At 34.6% G+C, this 14,361-nt stretch overlaps 1 protein-coding gene across 4 annotated transcripts in view; it reads right to left on the bottom strand.

The window, feature by feature from the left end:
• raw (NDT-like domain-containing protein raw) overlaps window positions 1-14,361 on the bottom strand; it is a 249,203-nt gene continuing 234,842 nt past the window's right edge. For 3 of the 4 annotated variants that reach the window (XM_088224191.1, XM_088224192.1, XM_088224190.1), the window contains exons 9-14: window positions 11,815-12,095; window positions 4,994-5,274; window positions 3,332-3,463; window positions 1,908-2,295; window positions 1,298-1,458; window positions 162-438 (exon numbers count right to left, since the gene is read on the bottom strand). In XM_088224191.1, coding sequence (XP_088080317.1) covers window positions 295-438; window positions 1,298-1,458; window positions 1,908-2,295; window positions 3,332-3,463; window positions 4,994-5,274; window positions 11,815-12,095 — 1,387 coding nt within the window. In that variant the 3' untranslated portion in view covers window positions 162-294. Of the gene's footprint in view, window positions 439-1,297; window positions 1,459-1,907; window positions 2,296-3,331; window positions 3,464-4,993; window positions 5,275-11,814; window positions 12,096-14,361 lie in introns of all 4 variants that reach the window. The other variant, XM_088224193.1, reaches the window with a different exon arrangement.

The raw sequence follows: 14,361 nt of genomic DNA, 5'->3' as shown, positions 1-14,361 counted from the left end.
TTTTTACCTCGATAACTAGGTCAGTTGTGAGAATTGAACCGTTCCCTTATTTAAAACATTTTCAGCTTTAATATTTAGTAACTCTACACATATAACGCTTTACGAACACAGTTGGATCTTAAATAAAAATTAAGCAAACGTGTTTCAACATTCGTCAGTTACATTTTAATATAAAATAAAGCTATCCCTACTCTTGATAAAATCTCATTTGTTACGACCGTCGTTAATAAATTGGCTATTAATTGATGCTAGAGATTGACTACTTTTGCGTTGATAATTTCCTACTTGTGTTTGTTAGTAGTCTCGATCGTGTAGTTTTTGTACGACACACTGCGTGGCGTCCTCCAAGTTGTCGAATACGGGAACATTCTCTCGTTTAGCCAAATCGATTAAGTATAATCTTCCTCTGTTGTAATCCTTAACGGCTCTCTCTGATAACTGCAAGAAGATAACACATTAATAACTGGCACCTGGCTCTGGCACCATGGTATAATAATAGAATAGAAAATATTGATAATACTCAATAAATTTCTTATATCTTTAATCAACCTGGTTGACAAGATGTTTTTATTTGTTTATTTGACACTTTAAATACATATACAATATATATATATATATGTATAAGGGCGGGCATATTGCCTTAAAGCAATTTCTTCCTACCTACCAAAACCGTTCAGTTTGAGAAAATTATAAATACATTGACATATTGAATATTACAATTTTATACAAAAATTAAAAACGAAGATTAACAAAATAAAAATATATTAAAAAAATTAACACTATACTATGAAGAGAGGAGAGGGGATGGGTTTGTCCAATGTAATATTTTAATTGACTCAGCATTCACTTTGTAACACTTCATTATAAATTATTATAAAATTAAAACTAAGATTTGTTATGTGCGAAGTCACTTGGCTAAGAGTGTTTTTTTTCTTAATAATTTTTCCAATGTACGTATTTGTCTTTGCTTTATCTTTTTATTGTTGCTCTCCTAATTTTATGTTACTGTATATGATCGTTTCCATTATAATATACCTTTAAAATGGACTTTGTCCGTAAATGTATTAAAATAAAAAATGAAATAGAACAATCCTCTTTGAAAGTCGTGTTCATTTTAAATTGTTTTTGCAGGGTGGGGTGTACTAACTCTAGTATTAATTTGTGCTTATAAAATTGATCTAAATAATTGCGTGAGCCTTCATCCACTCACGTCATCAATTATTATCAATTTACTATGGATGGTTTAATTTAAATGGGAATTTGCCAACAGAGTGCTGGATGTATAATGTATACTCACCCCTTCGGGATGGTCGAGTAGCTGCACACAGAGCACCATGGCCTTGGGCCGAAGCCCGATACAGTGGGCAGCCAGCACCATGGGGGCGAGGCAGCGAGTGTCCCGCGTCACCCCGAACAGCAGAACTCGGCTGCCCCATATCTGACGGTCATCGTACATTCCTGAGAAAATGAGAAAACCGGCTATTAGCGTTGTCCAAGTCCAAGACCAAGTCCTGTGCATTCATTTTCCCTAATCAGGTACGCGTCCCATAGTTCTGGCACGAACTTGACTAATATTAAGTTTTCTTTGTACATTCTCACATGTAAAAAATAAAACAATTACATTGTTAAGTGGGTTACCACTAGATTAGTGAGGACACATTATTTTTATTGTTTATAGTGTGAATAAATAAATAAATTATGAATTCACCCGCGTGTCGTGAAACAACACCACTACCTCTCAATCCATGAAGTCAGTGCTTATCGACCCGGGTAATCTGCGATCTTGTATTTCTTTAATTTCTTAGTGCTTGTACTGTGTGTTATGTTTTGACAATATCGATAAACACATTTGATTAAAATATAACCAGACATGTTATAGGAGTTGAATAAATTGATTATGATCTTACCTCTAAAGGGCGCTGGGGAGGCATTTTCGGGTATCCTGTAGAAGTCAGACGCGCTCAGCCTGTTGCCGCCGCCTGCGTGCAGCGGATACGGCCCCTGTTGGGTTCTCCTCAGCGTAGGCATATCGGCGCAGTCGTCTGTGTCTGATGAAGACGAGCCGTCGCTGCAGTACTTGGGCTTCTTGCCCGGTTGGCCATCCCCGTGCGGTGGCGAACGCTCGTGCTTGTGCGCGCCCGGGCGGCCCTCGAAGGTGAAGCGGGCGCCATTGGGCGGCGTGTACGGGGGCGCGGAGAACATGCGGCTGTAGTCGTTCATGGCCGGGACATAGTACGAGAGGTTGTTCCTCTCGAGCGTCGGGATCACCTTTTCTTCTCGCCACGTCGTCCGTACCTAAAATGATCCATATACATTTGCACCTTTCTGCGTTGATTTGGACATGTAGAGTTAATGGACAGCGAAATGTAGAGGAAGTGAGGTCTATATACAAAGAGAGATACAGTGTTCGATCCTCTCTGCCTACCCCTTCGGAAAAATGGTGTGATGATTGGTTTGCATATACATTGTAAACTCTTTTTACACGGTTTCGAAATAACACGGAACAAAAATATATTTTCCGTTCATATCCGCCATTCGACAGCAATAAATTTTTGCTACAGATTTTATTTATTCAAGCATTAAAATTCTGCTTCGGTTAGATTTTAATTCAATCTATAATCGGCATTTCATTAGAAACAATTAAGCTCAAATACTTTGTCTTTATGTGAGTAAAATTTAACTAAGTTTAGTATAAATTTGAAGAGGCATAATTTGCTAGTCGAACAGTAATTATATTTTAGTTGCATAAAACTTTTAAGTATATTTTTATTAGAAATACCTTGGAAAATTATTGTTTATTTACTTTATTCTTGTAGTGGCGCAATTTTGAAAGAACGGGGTTCTAAAATGTCTAAAATTTGCGCAGACAAAATAAAAACAAAAGAATTTTTGTTCTCTCTGATAGTCAGGCAGTTCTAAAAGCCCTGAGCTCGGAAGAGACCAATTCAAAATGAACATTGCAATACCTACAGGCACTTAATTGTATTGGTGAATGGAACAGCATAAACTGATTGGGCACCTGGACACTCAAATATTGACGGTAACGAGACTGGGAGCTGACAGAGTCTCAATAGGCCCCTACTGTGGGTTGCCCAAATGTGTGCAAATGTGTGCAAATGTGTGCAAATGTGCTAGGTCGTGAGCCCGGAGCAGAGCATAATGCTCTGGCAAAAAGCACCTGGTCAGCACGATGCGAAGAAACCACTAAAGGGGTACTCGCAAAGGTTTGTTTTCGACCTAATGAGGCTTGGCCGAAACAGTAATATAATATAGTAAGATATAGTAATGACCCCAATTCTTCAGAATAAGAATAAGTATGTGTGTTACTCACAATGCATGACCCTCCGAGGTAGACATCCCGCATGGCGACAAACTCATCCCTCACGCTCTCCGCCAACCCCTCGAGGCGGCGAGAAGACTGCGGAGTCAGCGCAGAGTCTCCCCCGGCTGAACCCACCATCACCTAGATATAATCAAATAATATTTATGTTTTTTAATTTATTGTTACATAAATAACATTTTTATTATTTTAAAAAGTGACTTTTTAATTTTTTTCATAAATATGTTTGTCAGTGTTTAGTATACACCCTAGAAAAATAATTTAACTCGCAAATAAAAACATATTTGCGTGAAAAAAATAAAACGCAGGAGGTGAAACTACCATAATAATATTTCATTAATAATCTTTTTTTTAATTTGATTTTAAGGGCTTTTTATTTTATGAACACTCAATTTATTGTTTTTAACTTGAGGGAAATTCGAATAACAGGGTATTTTTATTGTTTTATTAGACAATGAGCCAGATCCGGTTTATGGGCTTGCCAGATATCCGATATCCAGCCAAACCACTACCCATTTCATTTTACTAATTATTTGCGCGGTAAGATGTTATATACAAATATTTACTAGTATTTATTTAAATGTTTGATTGCAAAGTATATGTTTTTGATACTAAAAGTAAAAAAATTATTATATTCATATCATTTATATTTTAATTGTATTTATCAAAAAATATATAGGCACGTGCCGGTAATATCTGTTGACTGAACTTTGCTTTATTGTTTTACATTTCTCATTTCAAGGCAAAATACATGAGTATATTTTTTAATTATTTTTATTTTTTTTTTAAAGTTTTATTCATTTTAACAAATAAGTAACATACATAATTGTATTTTTGTTCCCGCAAAGCCGAAGCTTGTCTGCGGGTTACATTACATTTTTGAAAAAAATTTATAAGTAAGTACATAGTTTAATAATAATTGTAGAATAAAATATATTTATGCACTTAAGTTTCACTTGCTGTTTAATAATTTTTTGACTATTTTTTAAAATGAAATTAGGTTTTTTTCTTCACGATTTTTGGCTGGTATTAAATTGTACAGTTTTGGTACTACACTACCCATTGTTCTGTCACCACAGTAGTTTTTCTGTCGTGGTACCATCCGTGTGCCGATGTGCCGATACTTGTCGGGTCATGATCTGGTGGTTTATTTTGGATTTAAAATTGCAATCGAGGAAATGATCTGTCATTATCTTATACTGACACTGTTTGTTAATTGGCAAAACGTTAACAAAATCAAATAATATTTTATTGTTGTCTTTTGCCTCATTCTTTATTTTTACAGGTACGATAATTTTTTTAATTTGTACCAGTAAGTTCAAGACTCTATCCGTATAAGATTCAAAACTTAGTCCCCATATTCTTAATCCATATTGAATAATTGGGTCAACTAGCCCCAAGTAAACTAGTGTCAAATAAAAAATTATTTCACTGCCGGGGAGCTATTAAGATTGGAATTGATTTGCCCTTATCACACATGATAGTGTTTTTCTGCGTGTTTTATCACAATGAAAGTCAGGTAGAAAATAAAGGCAAGGAAGGCAATTACCCACCAAATAAAATACTAAGTCATTGGTTGGAATATGTTATTTGAGACAGATTATTAAATTGCTAAAAAAAATGATACCGAACACCTCATTTTTAATAACATACCTTGGGAATAAATACGCTGAGTTTTCTCGCCGGCTTTCCATTGGAGCCTGGCGAAGTCTTGTTTACCGGCGTCTCTTTGGGACTGGGGGTCCCATCGCCGGCTTCCGCCTCGGGCGTCCGGTGCTTGGACCTAGATCCGGCGCCGTCTTGTTCTCTTCGGCGGGAATACGTGGTGTTGGATTTAGAACCGGCGTTCGTGCTAGAGACCTCGGCCACGCTTGTCAAGTTCTGGCGACCATTGACCATGTTCGGGACGGAATCGGTCGATCTGGTGGAGTTTTCTGGAAATAAAATGAAAAATTATTTTAAAGACAATTAGGAATTTCATGAAGTCTTTGATTTTAAGCGGTTTACAAAATTAGTGTAATGGAATTCGTCTTATGCGAAAGCATTGGACCAAAATTTTTGAGTAGAAAGGATATTTTCTAATTGATTTTCTTTCCTCATCATTCCCTTTCCGCAACTAATGGTGCATAGGGCACTGTATTGGTATACAAATTGTAGCTATCTTGATCATTTTTGTTACATGAAGGTAAGATAATCAGTCTTACGTTTCAGGGACTATGAAATATTGTAATGTGTAAAAACACCTTTTTAAATAAATATTTAATGTCAACCATGTCGGGAAGTTGATCCTATTGAATGTGATACAAATTATTATATATTGGTCTCCCTGGCTTCTTTCTAGTTAAGTTCACAACATAATACGGCATTCCTTCATTAATAGTTTTCTTAAAATTAATCATAAAGGTTGATTCTTTTCAAAACGTAGCCATGTGATATTGAGCCAGCTAAAGCTAGTACAACAAGTAGTTTTCTTCAGATTTGTTATTTTTCCTTGAAATCTTTTTGAAAAATTATACAGACATTTTTTTTATATTTTTTTTTTTAAAGGAATAATTCGCTAAGCCTCTATTTTGGAGGCTTGTCAGCAAGTGGGAAAGAAGGGATATGGAAGGAGCTAATGAAAAATTCACCACAACACCCAGACCAATTGAGAAATAAATCTTTTATGGATTTTTTCTTGCAACTGGCGGGAATCGAACCCGCGACGCCAGTTTAACAGTCGGCCGTCTAACCAACTGCGCCACGACGCCTGTCATGTGAATGATAATGTTAGGAATATCAGATCCTAACCGAGTTTCAGTACCTATAATGATGGCATGATGAGTAAAAACTGCTGAAAAGAAATAAAATTTTGCCACGAGAGTGTTGTTATATATGTTTTTTCCACATATGTACAGCTTACGATAATACAACCTTGCTAACAAAAACGAGTTAAATCTAAACGTGACAAATCAGTAAACACAAATTTACAATCTAGTCCCGACAAAATATTGTACAATAGCATAAATTCAGTTGTTTTTAAGACACAAAAAAGTGCTTGTTGCATTTTTAGATTTATATAGGAGTAGAAACTATTTGATGACTTTAAATAATGTGTAGCCAGTAGGACAACAAATATGCATGACTGCAAAAAATCGAAAAATAAACAAGCGCTTAATTGCATTTGTAATAAGCTTTCCACATAATCTCTATTTTTAATTATTATATCGACAGAATAAGCCGCATTTTGTTTTTTTTTTAAGAACATCATTCAAACGATGGCATGTGTGATTCCAAAACTATTTAATTTGATACCAAAAAATATTAGCAAACAAAAAAAATTCAAAAGACAGTATGTTTAGCTATGTATAAATAAAATGAACATATCGTCGTGATCTTAGAACAATGACGGATTTGTGAAAAATGCAACATTGATGTCCTTTTATATGATATTTGATCTTGAAAATGTTATATAAAGGCTATATATTCCAGGTTCAAAAAAATATATATTACATATAACTAACGCAATCAAATTATATACTTTTGTACTTTTCAAGTATGACATAAACTGGCCAAAAAAGTTTGAACCGCTCTCTTGTAAAGTTGTGTCGTTGTTCCACAATCACGACGATGCTGTACAAAATAAAAATAAACAAAAAACGCAGACAAGCCCCGAGTTTGCGGGAACAAAAATACTACAATAAAACTCCAATTATCTGAGTCTATAAGTGACAGATTTTACTTAACATTAACATATTATAAGGTCAAGTCATGTCATCTTAAATTTTGTTTTAAGTAAGTTTTAAAAAATATATTTTTAGAACTAAATTAGAACATGTCCGACATTTCAATACATCTGTTTGTTGTACTTTTATGATAAAATGTTTTGATTTTTCATCAAATAAATAAATACCTTTAACAATAAGAAGCAAGAATTTGTTGTAAGACTGACCGTCTTAAAGTTATATACATAATTAGTATAAACATTAAATAAACACTGTGAAATTAAAATAATGATTTGCATCTTGGAGGCCGCAAGGTGATCCAACCAATTAGCTGTTGTCTGATTTACTGCTAATGATAACGGAAGTTTGTAATGCAAAACAATGATTTATTAAACGGGTATACAAAGAGGAAACACTTAGTATTAAGCATTCTGTACATACTGTTAATTCAGAATGAAAGAATTTATTATTTATTTATGTCTGGGCAGATGAAAAATACAAAAGTTATATCTGTGATATAGAATCTGAATCCTACACGAGCGTTTTTCACCTGATGCCTACTCTCGGGTAAAAATCCTGAAAAGGGGAGTTATGTCAATATAAGTACGCCTCATAGTGTAATGGTTGGCGCATTCGCCTGCCAACGCTTTGAGATTCCAGGTCCCTAGCGAGCTCCATGTGAAATATTTGTTTAAAAGATGATTTTTTACCATAATACTTAATTACTACACTATCTTCATGGTTTTATATAATGTTCTATGCCTAATCGGATGCAGATAACAGTATGATGAAAATGCAATAAGATAAATTTTGTATCGAGTAATATTGAATTTTATAAAAATGTTATTAACAATGGAAACTAATTAATCATTTGAATTATGAAAGCCGAATGCAAATCAAATTTAATAAGCGATAAAACATAGTTTACGACAATGGCAGAATTAAAAAGAGCGCATAACATCATGACATTCATTGTTGGATATATTTATACATTTTATAAGTTAAAGTAAGAATTTTTATCACTTTTTTCACAAGTTTCAAACTAAGTCTTCCGATGTTTAATTTATAACTAAAAACTTACTCTATAATAAAATCCAACAATGTTTCTATAACATGATGATATCGGCAAAGACATTGCCGATATAATGAATGCCTTGTTTTAAAATCATAATAGGGAAATATCACGTTTTTTTTACAATTTTAAATTAATAAGGGTCCATGAAATACTGTTGAGTAAAAAATTTTTTTTACTACTTCTTTGTAGCATAAAAAATATTTTTAAATGTATAATTTTTAATTCATTGCATTGGCCACGCCCCTAATACGTCACGATTCATAAATGTGTGAATTTCGAACATTGTTTTGTGACCGTTTAAATTTAAATAGAACATCGTCACGAATCTTGACGTCACAACTATCAAGTCCAAACATGTAGCGTTTTTGTAGAGACATATTTTTTAATAATTTAATTTTAAAAGTTGTACTACATATTTTTTTACTATTTAATAGTAGCGTAAAAAATATTTTTTAATGTATTCTTTTGAATTTCCGCGAAAACGGTCCATTGCATTGGCCACGCCCCTAATACATCACGTTTCGTGTAAATTTTGAACTTTGTTTTGTAACCGTTTAAATTTAAATAGAACCTCGTCGCGAGTTTTGACGTCACAACTATCAAAACCAAACATGTCGCGTTTTTGAAGAGACATATTTATAATAATTTATTTTTTAAAGTTATGCGTAAAAACTTTTCTCCAAATATCCTTATTGACTTTGGAAATACAATTAAATTTCTAAATTAATTTCATATGTTTTTATCGGCATTCGTAGTATGTGATATTTCCCTATTCTTGGTGTGTTCTATCAATGTCCAAAAATGTCATCAACCAAAATTTATCGTACAAAAATTACGGTTGTAGCTGTCAAATTGATCAACACTGATAGATAATCAAGGAGAAAACATTAATTGTGAAAAACAGATTGCACACAGTAAAAAACAAATGTTACATTTTATAATGTAAATCACAAATCAATTCAAATCATATTTTTTATCGTAATTTAAATAAACTTTATGTTTGCTCCTTATTATAGAATTTTTAGAACCCAACTGTTATCATACAAAGCGAGTGAATTACTTGAAGGATGCAGTGAAGTGCAAAACCACTACATCGAAAAATTGATTGTGTTCTCGGTACCTATTTTAGAGACAATATTGGATATGGCCGATTGGACGCTATGCAAGAACTGCCGCCATTTTGTCGTCCGTGGCCATCTTGTTTGGCTTTGGCCCACTTCCCGAGGACTGTCCTCCGGGGCGGTAGGACGCTCCGAGGGGAAGGTAAATCCCCGATTACTTTCGGGTTCTTGCTCTGTAGGAGTCAGGGAATCTAAAATGACCTTGGCTTCCCACCGCAAGAACATTCTCAAGCGTTGCTCTATATCGTCCAAACCTGGAGCGTCTCTACTGTTAACCATTACTGTAAAATTATCAATACATGTATTATGTACGCACTTGCTAACGCAATGCTTTTGCTATAGACATTTAAACATGGTTAAGCATTTACCTGAAAACAATTCATATGTACTACATTTTAAGCTGTTGTTCCACAAATTTAACAATTTGGCTTTCCCAAAGTACTAACTATAATACTTTTTCGATGTATATACACAAGGTGCGCCATTTTATATTTCGGTATGTAAACATTTAATAACTTTGACATTTATCAACCGATTGATTTGAGTAAACACGTTTTTGAAACGTCAATTCAGTGCAATTTTAACCAGGAATCACTTCACACGGAAACAACGCGCCGATATAGTGATGCTGTACATCGAAAATAGTCGTTCAGTTGTGTTAACTCAACGTGCATATCGTCGAAAATATCGTGGTCAACAAGCACCGTCTGACAACACGTTGTCGTTTGGTGTCGAATTTTCTTGAGCACGGGACAATGGGAGATCGTCCACATGCCGTTCATCAACGCTCAAGACGTTCCAAGGAACTGGTTGAAGCGGTAAGAGAGAGTGTTGCCGAGGACCCACATGTGTCGTATTGTCACCGCGCTCAGCATTTTAGAGTCAGTGGAACCATTTTGCGACGCATTTCGAAGGATGATTTGCATTTGTTTTCGTATAAAGTGCAATTGACTCAAAGAATATTGCCGACAGACTGTCCACGTCGCTTGGAATACGGGCAAATAGTCGCTCGAATGGCTGACACTGAACCTGATTTTTGGAAGCAAATTTTGATGACCGACGAGGCCCATTTCACACTCTCTGGCGCCGCAACAAGCAAAATTGCCGCATTTAAGGAACGGAGAATCCACACGAATAAACAAAAATAAATCCATAAAACACCATTGCTTGGCCAAAAAGTGACTGTTTGGGCCATCTATGGGATCGATTTCGGTGGATGTTGGCTCACTATGCCTGCTCACAAATATGTGAAAGAGGTCTGGATGGTGCGCCATGCTACACTGCAAATCAAACAACGAAGTTTCTGCAACGAAAATTCCCTGGACGTTTGATGTTAAAAAAGCGACATTGACTGACCACCCAGATCTCCAGATTTGACCCCTCCGGACTTCTGTGTGTACGCCAGCAAGCTGCATTTAAGGAACGAACGAACGAACCATTGACAAGCTCGTGGCAAACATCGGGCCGAAATCGTCGCTATACCTCCCGAGATGCTCGAAAATTAATATTGGTATTTAAAAACTAGTTCAAATAAATTGTAAAGGGCCAAATTAAATAAAAATACCTCATATAGAAATCGGTTGTTTTTTAAAAAAGTTATTCAATATTCATATACCGACATCAAATATGGCGCACCTGTATATTGTTCTTTAACTAACAACACTGCGTTAGTCATTTTGTTCCTTTTACAGGACAACGAAAAAATTGCTTATTTTATTGAAAGCTCAACTAAAATACGCCCTTAAATACATTAAAATAAAATGTTTATCCATAAACTGTGTGCTAGTAAAAACTCTAAGTCAAATTTTTCTTCAATTCATTAAATTAAACAGTCTTTTCATTGTCCTGTAAAAAGAACAAAATTACTTACGCGGCGTTGTTAGCTAAGCGGAAATATGGATATTTTTTTAAACCCAAGAAAACAGTGAAACTTTTAGAAATAATTATACTTAAGCTAAAACATAATTCTATACATTAACACTATAATTATTTCCAAACTGGAAATCAAACTATAATATTTTAGAAAATTGAATTATTTTTTCTCACAAGATATTTTTTTACAGTAAAAATTTAAAGATAATTTTATTAAAAAAAATATTAGGACCAGCACCAGATCTAAGAAGCTTACTGAAAAGGGAAGGGAATATACACGTTTGTAAATTAATACGAGCGTGTTTTTCTCACCTCCCTTTTAAGCAAGTGTCCGGGTCAGCTTTGATTTGAACTCTGAATCAGATCCGGTTCTTCACTAACAAATTTATCATAATTTAGTTCCAATTTTTTTAAATGTAACATATTAATTATAAAGTGGACATTTTTACAAACGATCAATTTATTTACAAACAACAAAATGTATAACTCAGATGCCTTCTACATAAAACATTTAAGCAAATTTTCTATTTTTTTTTATGTCTAATAAAAAATAAGTTGCTTGAAAAATTAAACATATACCCTGAGAAAAATGCGTTAGTTCCAAATCCGAATAATAGCAGAGTGAATGCAAAAACCGCATAAATTATTTGACAAGCACCAATGCCCCAACATACCAAGAGGTGTACCGAATCAGCCACTTACTGGAGTCGTCTGCGTATTCCGAATCCTCCATTATCTCGGCCAGGACGGAGCAGAACAGTTCGAAGTCCACGCTGTCGGCGGGAGAGTCCCCGTCGGCCTTGACGCTCCTCTTGTCGGTGTCCGGGTCCGCCTTGGTGGCCGCCAAGGACCTGACGAGGGACTCCACGCGCCCGAGGGACAGTTTGATGTTGGTGAAGGCCTCGAGGGCGCCGAGCGTCTGTTGGGACGTCAGGTTGCCGATTTTTCTCTCGTCGGCCTCGCGGAATGCCTTCTTTAGTTTCCTGGAAATTACCAACAGTATTGGCGATAGGAATTTATTGCAACAGAAAGGGAAAACATTTTTGAATGGAAGTCTAAGCATTCACGGAGCTTATGACCTCCCTTGAGGATTTTTCAAACACATTTGGATATAATAAAAATATAACATTTATTATACAGGTAGTTTACACATTATTTGAGACATAAGTCCCAACTCCATGGGACTAAAAGTACTGTGTAGAGTTGGGACGAGCAATTGTTAACCTGTAGCAATTGCACAGAAATCTTTAATCCGAGTAATTTTTAAAAAAACATTTCGCTATCCAAGTAACTTGCTCTTCAAAAAATTCAGAGTACTGAATATTATTAACAGTATATATTGAGAACGGTAGTGGTTACACACATAACTAGAGACATTTACCCAAGCGTCAACCACAACCACAACCATAATACAAGATACTCTAATAGGGATCTGATACTAAATGAAGGGGTCAACACTGTTCTGGCATCGAGATAACACTATTACGTAGGCAAAAAGGTCCATAACCTTTTGCCAGAATCGTGGAAAGACAGGAGTGTTGTCAAGTTGCGGAAAGTGTTACCCTCGCTCTTTCATGACATTGGTCATAGGGAGTCAGAAAAGTTGATGCATGCCACGAATTAGAGATTCTTACTGGGTGTCGAAAATACAATATGAAATAAGGAATAATTTAAAAAAATATATTTATAGATGGCAACCATGAAGTTTCGCATAATTAAATTGTCTATGTTTTTATGAATGATGTATGTGTATGCGCATGGATGTATGTATGTGTGTGTGTGTGTATGTGTATATATATATATTTATATATGTGTGTGTATATATGTGTATGTGTGTATGTATATATATCAAAATGTGTATACGAATAAGTTTATATTTTATTAGTCTGTGCTCTCTATTGATTTTTTAACTATTATCAAATATTAAAATGTAATTGCCTAGGTTAGAATGGGGTATGTACCCTTGTTAGCTGGAACAAAGTGAACGTAAAATTGTATTTTGATAAAGAACGTAAATAAATAAATAAAATAAATTAGTTGACACAGACACATGAGTATATCATCACAAATATTGTATAGGATCAGAAACACAACAATAATAATAATAATAACAATCAAACAACTAATATGTGGCACATCAATATGGTAAACAGTAAACTCAAACATTCGGAAAATCATCAAGGAGTTTCCTACTCAAATCCCTCCTACTAAGAAAATCCAGTTCCTAACTCCTCTCTTGAAAATAGTTTTTGTCCTTGAGAACTCAATACGCTCTTCCAAAATATTGAACACTCCTCGGTGCGACAAAGGAGAGATGTCTCTGAACAAAAGTCGTACGGGTTTTGGATATGACATAAATTCGTGCTCTGGGAAAACATTCAGCCGAGATCTCTCCTTGCTGTTCGACCAGAAGTGTGGAAGTGCTTCTTTTAGGTACAGTTGTCTCATATCCAGCACCTTCGTGTATTGGATGGGTGTGATGGAGGACGCTGGAATATTATTCTCAATAGTAAATTCTGTGAATTCATTATCATTTCCCTATCTGCACTCCGTGGTGCATAGGGCACTGTATTGGTACTTTGATTGCAGCATATCTAGATCATTTTGGCTACTAGAAAGCTGAAGTGACTAGTCTGAGGACAATATAATATTGCAGAGTAGAACCACCACTAAAACCAATATTTCACATCCACCCTGCGGGGAATCGTACCGGTCTCAAACGTAGTAGACGAAAGCGCCAAGCACTACACAAAGAGACGGACATATCGCCACTCAATGAAGAAGTTCAGTGGTTTTTTTGTTCATATTTTTTTGTTTGTTAATATATTATCAAACTAAGCCATTTTTTAATTTTTTTTAAATTTTTTTATTTACTTATTTAATGTACAAAATACACAATTTTATCATAGCACGATTAATTTTTTTTATGTCCCGACTTGTTAGAAAATTCCGTGTTAAGTGGGACTCATCTGTATATAAATCAAAAGCAAAAAAAAACAAATTGAACAATAAACAAAATAATAATTTAAAAAATAAAAAAAATATGCAAGTCAAGAAATGGAATACAGAAAAGTTATTTAATAATACATGGAAACACGTTATTAATAATTTTAATTCAATTCAATTCAATTAATTATAATTCAATTCCGTAATTAATTGATAGTGAAAAAAAATACAAAATAATACAATAAAGTATTAATAGTAACACATCTTTTTTTTTTTTTTTTTAATTTTTATTCCAGTAAAATG

Source organism: Micrasema longulum, unplaced genomic scaffold (assembly GCF_059751315.1).
Source record: "Micrasema longulum isolate JH-2025_06_02 unplaced genomic scaffold, ASM5975131v1 h1tg000271l, whole genome shotgun sequence".
NCBI classification, from domain to species: Eukaryota; Metazoa; Arthropoda; class Insecta; order Trichoptera; family Brachycentridae; genus Micrasema; species Micrasema longulum.
This window is presented reverse-complemented; position numbering and strand designations above follow the sequence as displayed.